The 17,516-nt window shown below is 44.3% G+C and overlaps 2 protein-coding genes across 18 annotated transcripts; both read left to right on the top strand.

Annotated features, from left to right (window-relative positions):
- The first annotated feature begins 548 nt into the window (after positions 1-548).
- Positions 549-5,773, top strand: LOC120681956 (mitochondrial uncoupling protein 1-like). 5 transcript variants are annotated; one of them, XR_005678148.1, is made up of 9 exons: positions 549-781; positions 1,306-1,495; positions 1,602-1,680; positions 2,032-2,162; positions 2,243-2,341; positions 2,473-2,525; positions 2,651-2,725; positions 5,108-5,194; positions 5,376-5,773. XR_005678148.1 is itself a non-coding variant. In XM_039963653.1 (9 exons), the coding sequence occupies exons 1-9, from the start codon at positions 564-566 to the stop codon at positions 5,394-5,396; spliced, it is 1,005 nt and encodes a 334-aa protein (XP_039819587.1). In that variant the 5' UTR covers positions 549-563; the 3' UTR covers positions 5,397-5,773. The 5 variants fall into 5 exon arrangements, 4 of the variants coding, with proteins under 4 accessions (XP_039819587.1, XP_039819588.1, XP_039819589.1 ...); XM_039963653.1 differs by having other exon boundaries at positions 2,421-2,525; XM_039963655.1 differs by having other exon boundaries at positions 588-781; positions 1,281-1,505; positions 2,421-2,525.
- A 1,222-nt stretch (positions 5,774-6,995) lies between these two features.
- On the top strand, positions 6,996-16,433 carry LOC120681954 (neurofilament medium polypeptide-like). 13 transcript variants are annotated; one of them, XM_039963648.1, is made up of 10 exons: positions 6,996-7,379; positions 7,460-7,857; positions 8,244-8,295; positions 8,751-8,908; positions 9,812-11,257; positions 12,900-12,961; positions 13,076-13,440; positions 13,628-13,691; positions 14,443-16,001; positions 16,238-16,433. In XM_039963648.1, exon 9 carries the CDS (start codon positions 14,703-14,705, stop codon positions 15,984-15,986), a length of 1,284 nt encoding a protein of 427 aa, XP_039819582.1. In that variant the 5' UTR covers positions 6,996-7,379; positions 7,460-7,857; positions 8,244-8,295; positions 8,751-8,908; positions 9,812-11,257; positions 12,900-12,961; positions 13,076-13,440; positions 13,628-13,691; positions 14,443-14,702; the 3' UTR covers positions 15,987-16,001; positions 16,238-16,433. The 13 variants fall into 13 exon arrangements, 10 of the variants coding, with proteins under 10 accessions (XP_039819582.1, XP_039819583.1, XP_039819584.1 ...); XM_039963649.1 differs by having other exon boundaries at positions 9,802-11,257; XM_039963645.1 differs by lacking the exon at positions 9,812-11,257 and having other exon boundaries at positions 7,003-7,379; positions 13,076-13,160; positions 13,246-13,440.
- The last annotated feature ends 1,083 nt before the right edge of the window (positions 16,434-17,516 follow it).

Below are 17,516 nucleotides of genomic sequence, written 5' to 3'. Positions count from 1 at the left end.
CATTTCATTAGCTCCATATCCATCTTTATATATATATATATATATTTTGGTATTTAATATTGCTTTAATTAGATAGATCTAGAAGGTAAAAGACGAGTATTTATGGAATATTATAAAATTTGAATGCGAAAATAATTATTTTGGGATGGAGGGAGCACGTGAGAAGATATACAAAACTCAAATTCATTAATTGCTTTGACGACGTTTGAACTCTTTTGCACTGAAGAACTAGTACTCGTCTTAATTGCTTTAAATCAAATTAACGACATCGAATCTACCATGCTTATTGAATGTAAATATCCAAGAAACACTGTAGAGAATCTACAATTATATAGCCAAGAACAAAATCAGCGAAGCTCTTAAATTCGCTCTTAAGAAAAGCAAGAAATTTTGGATCCCACTTAAACTTTAGGAGTTATGAAACATATTAACCCTATTAAGAATGCCTTCCAAAAAAAAGAAACACATTCAGATTCTTGTCTGGAAATTGGTGTTGCAACGTTTGACTTCGTGTTAGCTCATGCATCTGGATCTGAATCTGAATCTGGCCCGTCTAATTATACATGTGCAGCACACTCCCTACTGTTTACTCTAGTCCAGTAGTCCGTGAAAGAACGAAAGCCCAGCCAACCGACCCCCGGCGGATTGCCGACTGGATTCCTCTCGTCCCCCACCAAACCTCAGCAGCGGAGCGGCCGCCGCCGGCGAGACTGGGGGCATGGCGACGGCCTCCTCCGCTGCTGTATTCTTCAGCAGCGCCTTCGCCGCCTGCCTCGCTGAGGTACTGGCCGCTCCCCCGCATTTCTCTTCTTTTCTAGCCTCCCTCGCGCATCGCATCCGTGATCCATCTGGGATGCGGAGTGGGATTCTGCTAAATTGGGACTACAGGGCTAGTAATACTAGTTGGCTGCTGTCTCAAGAGGAATTTGAGTGCAAGGGCCGACCAATTAAAGAGGATTGTTCATTTGTTTGGATGCCAAGTGCCGTATCTTCTGTCTTTATTATTCTATAATAATGCAACTTAGTTTGGGTCTGCTGGACCCAACATAGATATATGCAATGTTCCTTTCGTTTCTTTTATTTCTTACGCCAAGGATTTAGACCATCAAGGATTAGCAAGTAGGAGAGAGGAGAGGATCCTTATTTTTTTTTCAGCCCAAAGAGGATATGATTCTAGTTTCTTTTTCTGTTGAATTGGTTCTAGACGTCTAGTTCAATCGACCGAAGTATGCTTCTGTTTGGATTTGTATTTCTGTTTGATTTACCAATGATATAATCAGGTGTGCACCATTCCTTTGGACACAGCCAAAGTACGCCTTCAGCTGCAAAGGAAGACACCGTCACTGCCAGCGCCACTTGCGTCTGCAGCCATAAGTGGAGGAATGTTGGCCACAATCTTGTGCATCGCCAGGGAGGAAGGTGTGGCTGCGCTCTGGAAGGGCATCATCCCTGGCCTTCACCGTCAGTTCCTCTACGGCGGCCTCCGCATCGGCTTGTATGAGCCTGTCTGTACTTCTCCACATTCATGCCCTTCCCTCCTGCTTCAATTCAAAGGGACTTCTCACAACAGCAAAGCGAAACTTCCCTCTCTTCCCTTGCAGGTGAAAGCTTTCTTTGTGGGGGGTACTGCTGTGACTGATGTCAGTTTACTAAGCAAAATTCTTGCTGCTCTTACCACTGGTTGGTACTCCTCTTCAACTTTGACAAGTTCAATTCTTTTCAGAATGCAACATGGCCACTTACCTCTTACTTGCTGCACAGCGCTTGCTCAGTTATTATGATGTCATGACATCTTACTACTATTCCAGTTCAGCATAAATCATGTGAACCATAAAATCATTTTGTCTTTTTTACTTTCCATATCCAAAAAATGGCTGCCTAACTTGATTCATGTCAGATTTACATGTACACAATTGGTTATTTTCCTTTTAAACATCATAATTAATAATCGGGCCGGTGCACTTTAAAATGTCAGGCTTGGTCAATGTGGAGAAGCACTTATTGCTAAATGTTTTTTTTGTCTATTCTCAGGTGTCATAGCAATTGTTGTGGCAAATCCAACTGATCTTGTCAAAGTTAGATTGCAAGCTGATGGAAAGGCTAACACTGTCAAGAGAAACTATTCTGGAGCCCTTAATGCATATGCTACAATAATCAGACAGGTTGCTTCGACAATCATGGGCATTTAGTTTAGATGGTTATTTCCTTTCTGTCGTGGTCCTTATAGTCTTCATGCGTACAGGAAGGCATCGGAGCTTTGTGGACTGGCCTTGGTCCAAATGTTGCACGCAATGCCATAATTAATGCTGCTGAGTTGGCCAGCTACGACCAATTCAAGCAGGTACCTGTTTACTCTCTTTTGTCTTGTGATGGGCATTGGCTTTCACTATTATTGTTCATTCTTTGTTCTGTTCATGCAGATGTTTCTAAAACTTCCTGGGTTTACTGATAACGTTTTTACCCATCTTTTAGCTGGACTTGGTGCTGGGTTTTTTGCTGTTTGCATTGGCTCTCCAGTGGATGTGGTATGCCCTGCAAATTCTGGCTTGGCACGCTACCAAGCCCAGTTGCAATATAGTTTGCTCACTCTAACCGTGCTTGGATGTATGCCTTGTGTTTTGCCAATTTAACCGTCACGATTTCTGTTTAGGTGAAATCAAGAATGATGGGTGATTCAACGTACAGAAGTACACTTGATTGTTTTGCCAAGACATTAAAGAATGATGTATGGAATTCTTTCCCTGATTTTCTTTGTACAGTCTATTACTCTATGGTACAACAGATGTTTGAGCTGTTAGATAACTAGGCAATTTTCGGTATATTTTAATTCCAAATATTACTAGCAATTTCATGGCATAAATGAGTGATAATGTGTGAATAAGATATGTGCATGTATTCATGTTATTCTTACTAATAAGCATGAACAAAAAGTTAAACCAGAATAGGTTTAGAGTGTACCCTAAGGCGGGACCAGTGCCGGAGGCACCGGTTGCGCCGTTACCAGCTGGAATAGACATGCTATTCGACTGGCCTTGCCTGAAGTAGCCGAACGATGTCGATGCAGGAAGAGGTTCGCAGTGCAGTCCCACGAACGGTCACCAGGAAGCAGACGAAGTAGTCGTTCGTTCACGCCGGGAAGTAGACGAAGTAGTCGATCAGGAAGCGAGCAGTCGCGTCAAGACGCTCCCCAAAAACCTGATTGCCCGCGTCCCGTGCAGGACCTTCAGCGAGCACAGGTTCTGGAGGCCTGCTCTCGCTAGAGCTGTGCGCGCAGTACTAGCGATGGGAACGGCAGAAAGCAGCAGAGGGAGAAGGGAGAGGTCTCCTAAGCAGGAGTACCTGGATCAAGTGCTGAAGTGTGTGTTGATGCGAGGAGGAAGGAGTGGTTTATATAGGCGTGGAGGTGCCTCAGGTTCAACGAACCTGGACGTCGTAAAGAGCTTTGATGAGCGGCAGTTACTGGTGTGATTCTCCAGTCATTACTGTCAACGTTTATTCTGTTTAAATGCTCTTAACAGCAAAACGTTTTTCTCATCTCTGCACATCACGTCGCACCGCACCGCACCGCACTTGCACGTCACGTACGACCGCGCACGCGCACCGCACCGCACCGTCCGGCCGGCCGCGCCTCGCCCACGCCCACGGCCTCGGGCCGGCCCGGCCCGGCGAGGCGAGCGAGCGCGCGTGCGTGTGGTTCACCGACCTCCTCTTATCGGCTTCACAAGTGGTGTACATGAAGTCCACCCTTTAAGTCGGTTGAGATCCTGCTCAAATCCCGGTACAGAATTAAGCAATTGATTCCCTAGCATTTAATAGTGGGCTTTAAATTCTTTTAATGTATTGATTAGAATAAATAGGCCAAGCCCATAATTCCAACATGAGCACTTGCAGCAAGCATGAGAAGTCTTTCCCTTGTGTATACATCCAATATGTCAATATCCATCTGCCCTGAACGGCTGAACCCGTCACTTTAAAGTTTAAACGTCTTCCATATTTCAATCCAGAGCTTTGGCCATCAACTCGGTTATGCAATCGGTTACAGGCTACTACAGAATTGACTGGCACTAAAGTGTATAACTATAAGCCACTCATTTTAGGCTGCAATATTTTTAAAGCATTAAATTTCAGTCATTGAATTTGTTGTAAAGAACATTGCTATGTCTTTATTGTTGAAACCTGGGATTGCAATGTTCAGAAAACATGCTTTGAGTTGGATCATAGTATAAAGCAAGGAATACTTTCATTTGTTCACATGGCTCTTTTAAAGTCCGAAATCAAATCGATTAGGATTTGTCATCCTAGAGTGTGGCAACATGTATGTGAAGTGATGCAGTGAATGCTGATTGTCATTGGGGGCATGACTCTGAGGGACTGGAGGGTGATCTTAATAGGTTAGTGGAGAAATTCCAAAGGGCAAACATCATCAGTGCCCAGATTATACTTGCAATGTTATATTCTGATTTATTGTCGGCAACTAAAATGGTAGAAAACAAGTTATAGATTCGTAAAGATTGTATGAAATTCATCCAAGGGTAAAATCACTGGTGAAAACACTACAAAATTCTGTTGCAGTTTCTACGTGGCTAAAGCTGTATTCCAGAAGTACATGTTAGGTCCACTTGAAAATTTATAGCTAAGGAAACTGACTAGGTATTAGGAAGGGAACTGTCTGTTTAATCCAGCTACATTATGTGATGGACCATGGTCTTTGGGGCTTGTGATTTGGCAAAGTTTTAGCAAGGGAAGACGTGAGTAAAAAATTTCACATGCGACTTCTGTAACAGAGGACACAGCTTTAAACTGTTGAAATTATGTCTGGTTTGCTGGCATTTATATTTTTGTTCAGTTTGATGGAAGTTGAGATGGGGGATAGCTTTTCTGCTGATCTACTTATTCTGATTATAAGTTTTCACGTGTACTCTTGGACCATGTATAAGCTTGTAGAAAATTTCTTAGGCTAGTACCCATTGTTCAACATGCCAGAATAATTAAGCTCGCTGATCTAGTTTTGGACATGCAGACACATTGTTGTGGCATATAGATGTTTCACAGCAAACGATCACCAATCGAGCATATTCGTAACTGATGGATGTTTTCTTTTGTGCAGGGACCTGGTGCTTTCTACAAGGGGTTCATTGCAAACTTTTGTCGGATTGGGTCATGGAATGTGATAATGTTCTTAACTCTAGAGCAGGTAACGAAACATGGAGATGCATTTTAGGTTGTTTAAAATTTGAAGCCTGCCAGTCTAATCACCGAAGGCCTAAATTTATGCTGCAACTGCATTTTTCTAGTTCGATCTCTTTCTCTCCTGCTACTGTGAAATGCAGAAAGCCGCTGATTCCTTTTGTATTCATCTTTGTTGAATGAAAAAGGTTAGAAGATTGTTTCTGTAAGGTTGACGCCAGCACTGCGAGCAGGAGCTGCGCGGGACAAGCGGATGGTGACATGACATATATGGTGGGCTTATGTACATGCATGGTTGCACATGATGATTAAGGGAAAATCTACAGGTTCCCATGTTGGCAACATACAGAAAGCAGTCATGCCATACTGCCACATCTTCCTATCATTTAGATTGCATAGGAATACGCTCTCATGTTTATTTTGATTACTACAAGTTGTAATTTCCTATCACAGATCGATCATGGAACCGGTCAGTGTTGGTATATTGTGGAGAACAACAGATCGACAAGTACTTCGTGTTGCGAAGTTTACAACCATTCAGATGTATCCAATACTGATGCTGATGCAATATCCATATATACGTTCAGATCGCCAAAGGATGTCGGGCCAATTGGTTCCGGCAGTCCGGCGGCACTCCGGAGGTCGTGGGTTCGATCCCCGGAAGGGATGAATTTCCGCCTCCGGTTAAAAAAAACCCCCTTGCCTGTCTCATGTCCAAAGCACTGTGGAGCCCGGCCTAACTCACAAGGCGACGGGCCCCTGTGTACGGGTGGGGCAGGGGTTCGGGGGTTTTCTTGGCCTGCTGTGAGAAAGTCATTCTACCTCACAAACAATGCCGTGGGGGCGGTCTTACCCCCTGCAGGTCAAGTTTTTTTTATATATACGTTCAGATCGACGAGGAGCAAATAAATCAGCAGAATATATATATATATATATAACATTATAATAAATAAAACGGAATTCGTACACGCAGATCTAGTATCACCATTGTGATTTTGTGTGTAATTATAACAGAGTCTGAGGACACAAATAAATCACGGAACAAGCCTAACAATGCAAATTGTCGATAGATTCCTAACCCAAGCAATGGAAATTATATTAGTTCCACTATGGAAATATATATATAATCGAAGGAAATGAATCACTCTTGGTCGTCCGCCCCCCAGACCTGGCGTGACAGGTCGTAGATAATCTGGTCGCCATTTTGGTCGCCGGGGCCGCCAGATTCGACGGCCTTGAAGAAACTTGCCTTGAGGTAGCTCACCTTCTTGATGACGTCGTGGGCGGTGAACTTGGCCCGCTTCAGCCGCGGCGGGTCTCCATGCTGCTGCTGCTGCGTGAAGGCCCTGAAGACATAGGATCCAGACGGCACCCTCCCGGACTGGCGGCGCTTGGCGGCGAGCACGGTGAGGATTTGGACCGCGTCGCTGAAGCTCCATCTCTGGTAGACGGGCCCGCGCCTCTCGCGGTTGCGGGAGGTGCTCGCCGCCGCCGCCGCCGCCCGGTCGTCGTCGTCGGACGACGACAGGATGACGAGGTCGGCGTTGGAGTTGGTCGACGAGTTCGGGGAGGACGGAGCGGCGGCGCGTGAAGAGGTTGGACTACGCGGCTTCTTGGTGGTGGGCGCCATGGCCGCCGGAACTAGCAGACGAAGCGAAGGCGGCGTGGGTGGAATGTGGATCGACGATCGACCTGCGCGCTGCTACTACGAGTAGATCGATCCAACCCTTATATATAGGTAGCCCAGGCGGTTGCGCGATATCCAAATTAACTTTAATTTCCCGCCGGAGCGCGCGCATATTCCTTCACCAAAGACCTCGCCATGCAGGGAAAACGCGCGCCATTCAGATCGTTTTCTTTTTGGTAATGACTTCTCTACGGCCGATCCGAACGCCCGGCTGTGTTCGTCCAGCATCCAACAGAGCATTTAATTGCCATCCACCCACGCCTCCTCTGGTCCTCCCTCATTCCCCTGCCTCCTCAATGCCCGAGCTGCCGCAAGCCCCCGCTCCATCCGCTGCCCCCTTCGCCGGCCTTCACAGCGACGACGGCACCGCAGCTCCTCGCCTCCGTCTCCGAGGCCATCGGCGGAGAGGACCGCACCTCCGACCTCCCCGAGGAGCTCCTCGCCTCGTCTTCGGCGTGCTCGGCTCCAGCGACCTCCCCGATTTCCGTCAGGATTTCACATCTAGGTGAGTGTTTCCCCCTGCTGTGTGCTAAGATTCCAACGCTGTGCTTCATCGCTGACGAATCTCGGTGATTCCTGGGCCAGAGGCGCAGCGGCTCGGAGACGGGCCAGGCGGAGCGCGCGGGGGGCCAGGCGCTGGCGGGCAGCGTGCGGGCGCACTCAAGAGCGGCGTGGGGTCCAACAACCCCGGATCGGCGAGGGCGGCACGCAAGGGTGCACAGATCGGCGAGGGAAGCACTGGGACGCGGTCAGTAGCGGCTCGCGGGCGGGCCAGGGGCTCTCGCGGCGGGTCGTGCGGCGAAATAGCATGGCGGCGAGCTAGCAGGCCAGCGGCGACAGCAGCAGCGCCCCAACCCCTTGCTACACGGGGTCCCGCGGCGGGCGCGTGAGGACCAGCGGCGGCGCGCAGGCGGGGGTCCGGCGATGCGGCAAGCTTGACTGCGAGATGTGCGTTGATTCCTCCCCCCTCAGTAATCTTCTCGGTAATTGCTCTCTCTCTCAGTAATCTTCTCGTTAATAACAGTGACGAATGGTCTAATGGATTTGCGAGTAATATCTGAGCAAGGTGACTCTGAATGAGATTCTGAGAAGCAGGGGCGGTCCTTTGTTGAGCAGGATGTGCTTGTACTAGTTGAGCTGCTACAGCGAAATGCTATCCTACTTGTTTTTTGGATTTTTGCACCCCATTGCTCTCTTATTCAACCCCCAATAGCTGTTAAACATGAATGCTTTTGCATTCATTTTATCCTACAGCTCGCAATTGTTTTCTCTTATTATCTGGGCAACTCAGTGCATTTATCCAGGAAATAATATGTTAAGAACATGGCAACTCAGTGCATTTATCTGGGCATTTTTTCTTTATTTTCAGATATGCAATTCAATACAGCAGAAGGATCCCTACTAGAGGTAAAACGCATATGGTGAGTCAAATTGATCCCCCTCCCCCGCTCTCCTATTTTTTTCAGCAAGTGCTACGTGATTTTTGAAGCTAGAAATTTTTTGTTCGGCTACATTTTGATTGTGGTTAGTTGGGGGATGGGGGAGGTAGGGTACATTAGGCTAATGACTAAACAGAGAATGAGTTCTAATGAAATTAAATCAAACTGATGAAGATTTTTCGCTATCTACATCTAGCATATTGAATTTGTTGCTACTCACTTGTACATTTTAGTACTTCCGATAAACAAATTACTGCATAAAAAAGAACACTAATGAGGCTGATTTTGTTAACCATTTTCGCACATTGTTAGATGATGTGTCGTTCACTTTGTACTTTTGTGTTGTGGTTGATTTTACTGTACTGTAAAAAATGCAAGGCCAATTTACACAATGGCTCTACATGTGCGATTTATTTACCTTTTTATTGCCTACTTAGATATCCATGTTCAGGGACATAAGCGCTCGACGCCAAGATCAAGAGCGAGGCCAAGAAAAGAAGAGCTTTGCGATTGTCCTCAAGCCCAAGGACGAAGGCGTGGTTGTGCCAAAGCCAACAAATGCTCCCCCTCGGTTCAGTTGAAGCCTAAGCAGGAGGTGAAATCCGCGTCCCAGATTGTATGTTGGATGATGCTTGTCCTTTTAAGCCTAAATGTGGCAACATGTTTTTCAACAGGCAATAATATAATTTTCATTAGGCAATAATATAGTTTTCACTAGGCAATAACATGGTTTTCATTAGGCAATAACGCTATTGTCTGTTAGTTAATGATGTTATTTCTAGCTAGGCAAAAGTCTTGTTCCCATTTTGGGCAAAATGCTATTCTCGGGTAAGTAAAGTTCTATTCTTAGTTTTTCAAAATATCATTCTTAGACAAATAACTGTTAAAATTGTTGTTAGTACTAGCAAAATTTTGGTGCATTTGCTTAGCCAATTTCCCATTTTGGTGCATTTCTTAGACAAATAACTGTTAAAATCGCTATGCTGCACATTTCAAATGTAATGTGCATTTTTTTATTCAGTTCAAGGTTCTCAAATCAGAGGATATGTGCTTGCTAGAAAGCACGTGCTATGATTAGTAGTGTTTTTTTTAAACACTTTCCACACTGCACACTAAGCAATTTTGTTCAGTTAACCTGGCATTAATATGATCATAGATAGGCAATAATACTCTATTAATCAGACAAAGTACCATCTCAATTTAGGGGTGACAAAATTAGGCCGCCGAGCCTAGTGCATTTATTCTAAATTGCTTCGGAGAGTATTATGATATGCTTCCAACTTTTAACAAAAGTGCTTTTGGAACTGTATGAGAAAAATATCACCGAAACATATTGAAGAGGGATCTTGTTTTGATGTATTTGTTGGGGGCAATTTAATGGTACAATCAGATTTTAATTTTGATTCTTGATCGTAAAATTATAGCTTTTTTAAATTTGAGATTGATTTTTGCATACGCTGACATCATCTTTTTTGTTCTTATTATGAGAAAAATGAAGCCGGCAACAGCTTTTTACCCAAAAGGGAAAGACGCAGTATTCCACTTGCTAAAAAAGGATAGGCCGTACGGCCGGCCTAATTTACGGCCAGCCGTAAGTTAGCCGAGTCCTTTCTTTTTTCGGGTAGTGGTTTGGCGCCGAGCAATCGTGTTTCCTGAAAATATGCCCGACATCACATCACATCATATATAAAAATCTAAGAAATCTTTATCCAAAAATATCGAAAAAATCTCCTAAAAACATTGGATAGATATGTGCAGTCACACAGCTAGTAGTAGGCACACCAATGACTGAATAAAGTTGTTGCGTCTGCGCTGCGCATGCATGCTCTGAGGGTGCGATACCCGTTCCTAATTAATTCTCGCACCTAAAAACCAATTTAAAGGGTAGGTAACATGTCCGCTCCTACAAATCAATTTTCTAGGGGCAGGTGAGCTCATGACTCGCTCCTACAAATTATTTTTTAGAAAATAATTTTTTTAAAAAACTTAAAAATAATAAAAGAAAAAAGAAAAAAATATCCCAGCTAACCGGCCACCACCACAAGTCTTTCTACTATCGAAGTACAAATTTTTTGATGAAATATACACACTTGCGTAAATTGGCGTAAGAACCGTGTCGGTGTTTAACTGCCAAGCCTACTGAGACATACTCTCGAGGTGGTAGGTTTTAGGTAGGGGATCGCTGAGGTCTGAACTCGAGTGTTTTAAATAGTCTTCTGAGTACTTTCTTGTTTGCATCGAGGCTATGAGGTGCTAAAACCCTGAATCATATTTTATATAGTGCGCGATGAACTCACGCTCTATATGGAGTAGGCCCTGAGCATTATGTTGAATCATAGAATCAGACTGAGGGTCAAATCAGTTTTCAATCATTATCTTCCAAATCTTTTTTTTTCCAAAACGATTTGAAAAATAAGCCATTTGTGTCACTTATCCCGTAACCCCCGAGCCTTAAATGCAAATCCTAGAGTTTTGGAATAAAGGATCCATTCTCGTCGCAGTGTAAAAATATATTTTGATGGTAGAAATGGGTAAATTGATTTTGAAATCTGAAACCCTCTTTTTCTGGAATATAATCCCAGAAAAAATGGTTAAACAGATAACTTTCTAAAAAAAACCAGAATCACTCCTCAGAAATAAATCGTTTGGAAAGTGTCTCTTGGGCTTCCAAATATTTATAGAATTGCCATCCGCTTAATCGTGCGGTAAAATTAGGGTTGTTACCCTTTCTTCTCCACTCACTTAGTTGCAGTCGCCGCCACCATTTCCATATTTGCTCTTTCAAGCCTCCTTGCGCCCAGATCCTTTGCCCCTGAGTCCAAATCTAGCAGCCCCTGAGCGTATGCGCATGGAGCGGCTCGTGACAATCCGGATGGCGCCCAGGAAGACAGCCAACAAGGGAAAAAGGAGACGGAACCAATGATGGGCGACGGGTGGAAGACAAGTAAGTGTTCAGAAACTAATATTGTGTCCCTTGTTGATGAGTGTCTTCTTCAATCACTAACGATCATTTAGTGGCGATCTGCCGAGGGTCATGATCCTTTTGTTGAGCGTGGTCTTGCTATTTCCATTTGTGATTTCTTGCAAGGTTTGCTTTTTCATTGGGGTATCCAGCTTCACCACTTGACTCCTAATTCCATTCTTCATCTCGCAATCTTTGTTCATCTGTGTGAAGCATTTCTGGACATCGAGCTCTATTTTGACTTGTTTTGCTATCTCTTCCATTTGAAACCTCAATTGAGTGCTAATAACATTGCCGAGGTTGGAGGAGCTGGAGTGAAATTGAGGCAGGGGATGGAAAAGAAGTACATCCCATACAAACTGCCAAGCAAAGTAGTCGACTCGAAGGATAACTGGCTTTATATAGAGAATCATGAGCCATCACTACCTGATCCAGTCTTAGGGCCTCCCAGAATTCGCAATGAGTAGATCTCAGGAGCAATGAATATGGAGCAGGTGAATGAGCTACTTGATAGAATTATTGTGCTGAGGAATAATGGCATAATTGGAGGTTCAATAGTGATGTCATGGATGGGTTGCCTTACATCAGAAAGGATTCCCCAGAAGGAAGCATTCAATTGAGTACGTCCAGTACTCGATGACATAGTTATACTGCCTTTTCTTCCGATGAGGGTGTTCAATAATATCTAGAATCCACCCAAAGAGGTAGGGGTGAGTACTCGATATAATTTGCTCGAGCATTTTCTGTTGTTGATGGTATTGACTATGTACTGATAATCTGGTCTACCGGAGCAGCCCTCTGATGCCAAAAATAGCGCGCATCTAACTCCAAGTGCGCAAACATCATCAGTGCCCCAGCTTATACTTGCAATATTATATTCTAATTTATTGTTGGCAACTAAAATGGTAGAAAATAAATTATTATAGATTTGTAAAGATTGTATGAAATTCATCCAAGGGTAAAATCACTGATAAAAATACAACAAAACTCTATTGCAATTTCTACATGGCTAAAGCTGTATCCCTTTTTTTTTTTGCGAAGGTATATATATATTACTTTAAACTGTAACAATACATCCCCAACTTACAAACAAAACCTGGGAAGAAAAGCAAATTACAACCAAGTACAAGTACTGCTTTGCAAAACTCCCTCTTTTGATTACAATGCATTTGGTCCCTCTTTTGTGGTCGAAACACATGAGACTATTTGACAGGAGACATTTTTTTTTGAAATTTTAATTAGAAAGAGTTAATTTCAGTTCAAGATATCAAGTGGGAGGCTGTTAGATATAGGGATCATAACTTTCAAGCTGATTGGAAATTATAGATTATTAGAATTCAAAAGTTGCAAGCTGGTGATCGAGTTGAATAAATGGATGTTGTTACAAATCAACCACCTAACATCACCAATATGGTAGTACATAAAGCATTTTGAGCTGTCAAGTTAGCATTTTACTCATATGTGATAATTTAGATTATAGTCTCTAATGGGCATTTGGTTTGGCATTAGTAAAGTAGCATAAGTCTGATGTAATGCAGCAACAAGTCAGACTACCTGAACTTTCCATGAAATTTCAGTTGTACCTATGTGAGCCAAGAACTTAGCAGTCAACTTGGTTGTGCAGATGCTCTCTGTTGCTGTGCACAATCACTACAAGAGGATATACAACGAATCATCAAATAAGTGGTGAGATCTTAGTAATTGAATTCGACTTTTCAACTGTTGGCTGTGTGGCTTTTCACTATTGTTTTTGAGACATGAGATTTTAATTTCATGAATCTTGTGTGTTTCTTTCTACAGCCAATTCGGGGACTTAACGCTCAACCTCGCCGCCATCGGGCTCATCGACGGGCCCGCACTTGCCGGCTCCCCGTGGTTGCACTAGGTGCTCTTCTACACTCTCGGACCCTCAATTCGGTTGCTCCATGGTGGACTGGGTTGATCAGCTTGGTCTACCTCTGCGGAAACAGGGTTGGTGGGAGAAACTGGAGATTGAGAGGATTCAAGCCATTGAGACAGTTGTGGTGACCGGCTATGGTGGTGCGTAGAGTAGAAAATAATTAGTGCCCTTGATGCTTTGCTCTGGAAACGCTCAACATGTTCTTGGGGATGGGCCCAGTCGGCGTGGAAGGAGGCACGCGCCATGCTCCAAAATATTCTATTAGGTTTCTTTTCTTGTTACTGTTTCTTTCAGCCACAATAAGTCTGCAATTTTTTGTAAAATTAACAGTGTTGTGATAATATGTAGGATCCTATCAAGATTTTTTTCTACAAAAATGCTAGTTTGTTCCCTGAAAAATACCAATTCAGGATGATACTTATTCTCACTTTTCTTCTGGTGTTGTTTTGCAGTCAGAGCCAGTCTTGCCTGACAACAAGGCCCTCAAGAACAAGTGTCTTGTTCCAATGGTGACTGGTGAGCTTCACGAGCCTGCGTTGTTGTCTATTTCTGCTGATATATAGCAACAGTATCATTGATATGATCACTAATGCTCTGTTTTGATAATGCACACTCCATGGGCTCCACTGTGATTTGGTCAAACTTAAGATTGTTTGACTTCTTAAGAAGCTTAGATTTACATTATTTTTGGAACGGAGGCATATATAGTTGCCATGATACAAAACCACCTTCTCAACAGGACAATTGCCATGATGGCATGAGCACCCTGATTAGAAAGAGGATCCGTGTCTATCAGAATGGATCAACAACTATGAAAACTTAATTATTGTAATTATGTAATAAATTGTTGAGTATAAATAATTGGTGTATGGGTTAATTTTTTTAAGTGAATCATTTTAATTATTAAATTGTTGGTTACTTGATTACTGTTTTTTTAAATATATGCTTATCTCATGTATATCGTTAGTATAAAAATAAATTATGGTTTATGTTATATTCTATTAATACAAATTCTTATTTATTATGCTTTTTAAAACACGTGCATCTCCACTAGTACAAGAGAGAGCTTGATTAATTTTAGGCTACAAGGTTATTTTTAGTGCCAAATGGTTTTTTTTCAATGCTTGCACAAAAAAAACTGAGTTTACAAGCCTTAACTCCTGCAAAGAAAATCAGAAAAATTACTGGTTATTTATTCAGTATACTTTAGATGTGTATGCGTGCAACCAATATCGATCATAACCATTTGAGAACATTTCCTTTTCAGAAATATAAGTGTATGACAATTTCAGAACAAATGTGCGTGGAAGGCGTGCATGGTGCGTATTTCGTCAATCAAGATGATGCACAGCATCAAGCCATGCACGACGACGCACAAATGTTGATCCATCCCCTGGTGATGAGAGCTAACCAAACCGACACGCGCAATCACCGTACCTGCCGGAGCAAAGGAAACCCTCGCGGCTCGCGATCTGATGGATTGTGGATTGCTTCCATATTTTTTCCTGGGGAAAAACGGATCGGATCATGCATATGGTGGAGCGGGAAAAACTACCGGCCGGATCGGATGAACAGAAAATCTTCTGTTTTTTTCAGGGAAAAAAGGAAATCTTTGGAGGTGAATGGAATCGCATCGCACAGGGGAAACGATATCCATATCGATATGGCGAGTTTTGGGAAGGGAAAGAAACCGTGATCACGAGATTTGGGGGCAGCGAGGGATCCCGAGAAACATGTACTGCTCCATATAAGCAACAAGTCACCACACCACACGGCAGCAAACGCGCCGCCGGCACCATGTCGTCCTCCTCCTCCTCCGAGGACGCCTCCGGCGACGAACGAGAGGACAAGTCCGTGCAGCTCCCGGCGGCCAAGAACCCTCCTGTCCCGGCGCCGGCGCACCAAGAAAGCGACGGCGATGAGGGTGACGAGGAGGATGCTGAAGCAGACAGCGGCAGTGAGGAGGGAGAGGAAGACGGCGACACTGATGAGGCAACCGAGGAGGAGGATGAAGAGGAGGAAGATGGCCATAGCTCCGACGAAGACTACGAGAATGAGGTGGTGGAAGACTCCGAAACCGACGAGCCACGGACAAAGTCCAAGGGGAAGCTGCCGCCGCCGCCTTCTTCTCCTGACCTCAGCAAGCAGCCCGCTGCGAAGCGGACAGCGGCGGCGGCCGGTCTCGCAGAACCGTCCCCGTCCAAGAAGAGGGCTCCGCCGGCTGCCCGCACCAAGTCGCTGCCGCCCAAGTCGGCGGCGAATAAGCTGCCCCTGCCGGAGGAGGCAGCGGCGGCAAACAAAGAGGTCGAGGTAGCCAAGTCGACCGCGCCGAAAGCTGCGGAGAGGAGGAAGGCGGCGGCCAAGGATGGCACCAGGTCGTCCCCGTCCAAGAAGAACAATGCTGCTACACCTGCTTCGGTGGAGCGCGGCAATTCGGCAGCTGCAATACCCATGGAGGTTGCCAAGTCGCCCAAGCCCAAGAACAAGTCGCGTAAGAAGGCGGAGGAGGTCGCCGCGCCGCCCAAATCTGCTGCTGCTGCTGCTGGCGAGTGCCCTTCCGCAGCAGAGGGTGACCAGATGGAGAAGAGCGCGAGGTACAGGCACCTCTGGAAGGAGGTGGGGCTCCTGGATGATGCCTACCAAAACCCAGGCTTTCTCGAGGCCGCCTTCCTCGAGATGGACGACGACGAGGCTGCCAGGCTGAATAACAAGATCACTAAACAGAAGATGGCCGAGTGCAAGGTGTTCAGCGAGCGGTGGGTCATCAGGACTGAGGTCTCCAAGGCGTTGTTCGACACCATGAAAAAGTGATGTTGCAGCACCCAGGTCCATTATTCTATTCACTCTCCTCGATCTATCGGCGTCATAATTAAGTCAGCACTGCTATATATATTTTGATAGTTAATTAATTTTGTAATTGTTTGGAGCAGTAGTTGCTTCCTAGATGGCCTGGTTGCCTGCCTGTTTGCTTGCTATATATACATGCATTGAATATTAATTCAATCTATTATTATTCTAGAGCTAGCAATGTTCTCACTTCTGACTTGCTTTGCTTGTTGCAGGAATGGAGCAGGCTGAAAAGGTTGGGCCGTTTTTTTTTTGTCAGAAAGACTGTTGCATGCATTTTGGTGTTTTGGTTCGTGTTGCTGATTCTGCTGAGAATTAGGAACCGAGTGTTGTTTAAGGGTCGTCGTCATAAACAATGAATAATGAATAAAAGCAGTCAAAGTGGAGACGTGCATGGCTGCTGTTTTGTTATTTTCCCTTAGTTGGATGCTGATGCGTGCCTGTTGGTTCTGTTTTCTTGCGTTCTGAGGGTTGAGCTCTCAGCTAGCATTTATTTATCTTTTTCCTGCAAATCATTTTTGGTTCTTTGAGCAACGTAATACACGAATGCATCCAAGGAGGCAATTTGTTTTGGCTACATCAATTATCTCCCTACTATTATAGTCTGACAAGTGGCAAATGGAAAATTGTTCCCCAAACAAGATCAATGGTTAATTGATTTGCAGCTCATACTATATATTCCGACTACACAATATTTAACCTTAAGCAATCCTATTATTTATTATTATATACAAATATACAAATAAATTAATACACATTGTTATGCTAATTAATGCCCTTCTAAGATGTAAAGGTGCCATGTACAAAAAGCTTTAACATAGAGTTGCATTATTATATATGAAAGGAACTTTTCAAAACGACCGAGGGTGCTGGACAACATGGAAATAGATCAGCTGGAGTTGAGATGCCTAAATGGTCAAGGTGTGTTTCACACGTCTCAAACTGTGCAAAAATCCATGCTGATTACTGATATTGCACTGGACTGAATATCCACATAATGTACACACAGCTAGGAGGCAGGTGCTTTCATGGCTCAGCTACAATAGATAACGAAGTCACAACCAGTCCACCTTCATATGCTCACTGTTCAAATATACTGTTGTTATAGCTGACTTTTTGGACATGTTGCAACATGCGAATTCTGTTATAGTTAAATCTATTACAAACACTGTCATGTGAAATACAATGTCCAGTGACTCCACGGCTTTGTGGTGCCGGTGCGATCACCACTGGCACGAATGATGGTTTCCTGCCGACACGGACGGGCCTAAGGCCATGTAATAGCTATCTTGGGTCTGCATGCCGTCTTGGGCCTATGAGCCTGCGTGCTTAGCGGCTTGTGAGCCAATGACTATGAATACCGTGAGGAACCCGGAGAAGGGGCAACAACGTGATAACTGTATGCTTGGTAGGGATGAAAACGGACGAGAACTTCTCGGGCGGGAAAATCCCTCAACCATTTCCATTTCTGTATTTTGTTACGAAAAATAGGAA

The sequence above is a fragment of the Panicum virgatum genome, chromosome 7N (genome assembly GCF_016808335.1).
Source record: "Panicum virgatum strain AP13 chromosome 7N, P.virgatum_v5, whole genome shotgun sequence".
In the NCBI taxonomy this organism is placed as follows: Eukaryota; Viridiplantae; Streptophyta; class Magnoliopsida; order Poales; family Poaceae; genus Panicum; species Panicum virgatum.
Note: the sequence above shows the minus strand (reverse complement) of the source record. Positions and strands in the feature narration are given on the sequence as shown.

Excerpts from the sequence above, each read along its gene's own strand:
- LOC120681956 (XM_039963653.1), top strand. The coding sequence starts at position 564 with ATGTGCAGCACACTCCCTACTGTTTACTCTAGTCCAGTAGTCCGTGAA. Across the intron at positions 1,681-2,031 it reads TCTTGCTGCTCTTACCACTG|GTGTCATAGCAATTGTTGTG; the intron begins GTTGGTACTCCT and ends GTCTATTCTCAG. Across the intron at positions 2,163-2,242 it reads ATGCTACAATAATCAGACAG|GAAGGCATCGGAGCTTTGTG; the intron begins GTTGCTTCGACA and ends TCATGCGTACAG.
- LOC120681954 (XM_039963648.1), top strand. The coding sequence starts at position 14,703 with ATGCATATGGTGGAGCGGGAAAAACTACCGGCCGGATCGGATGAACAG.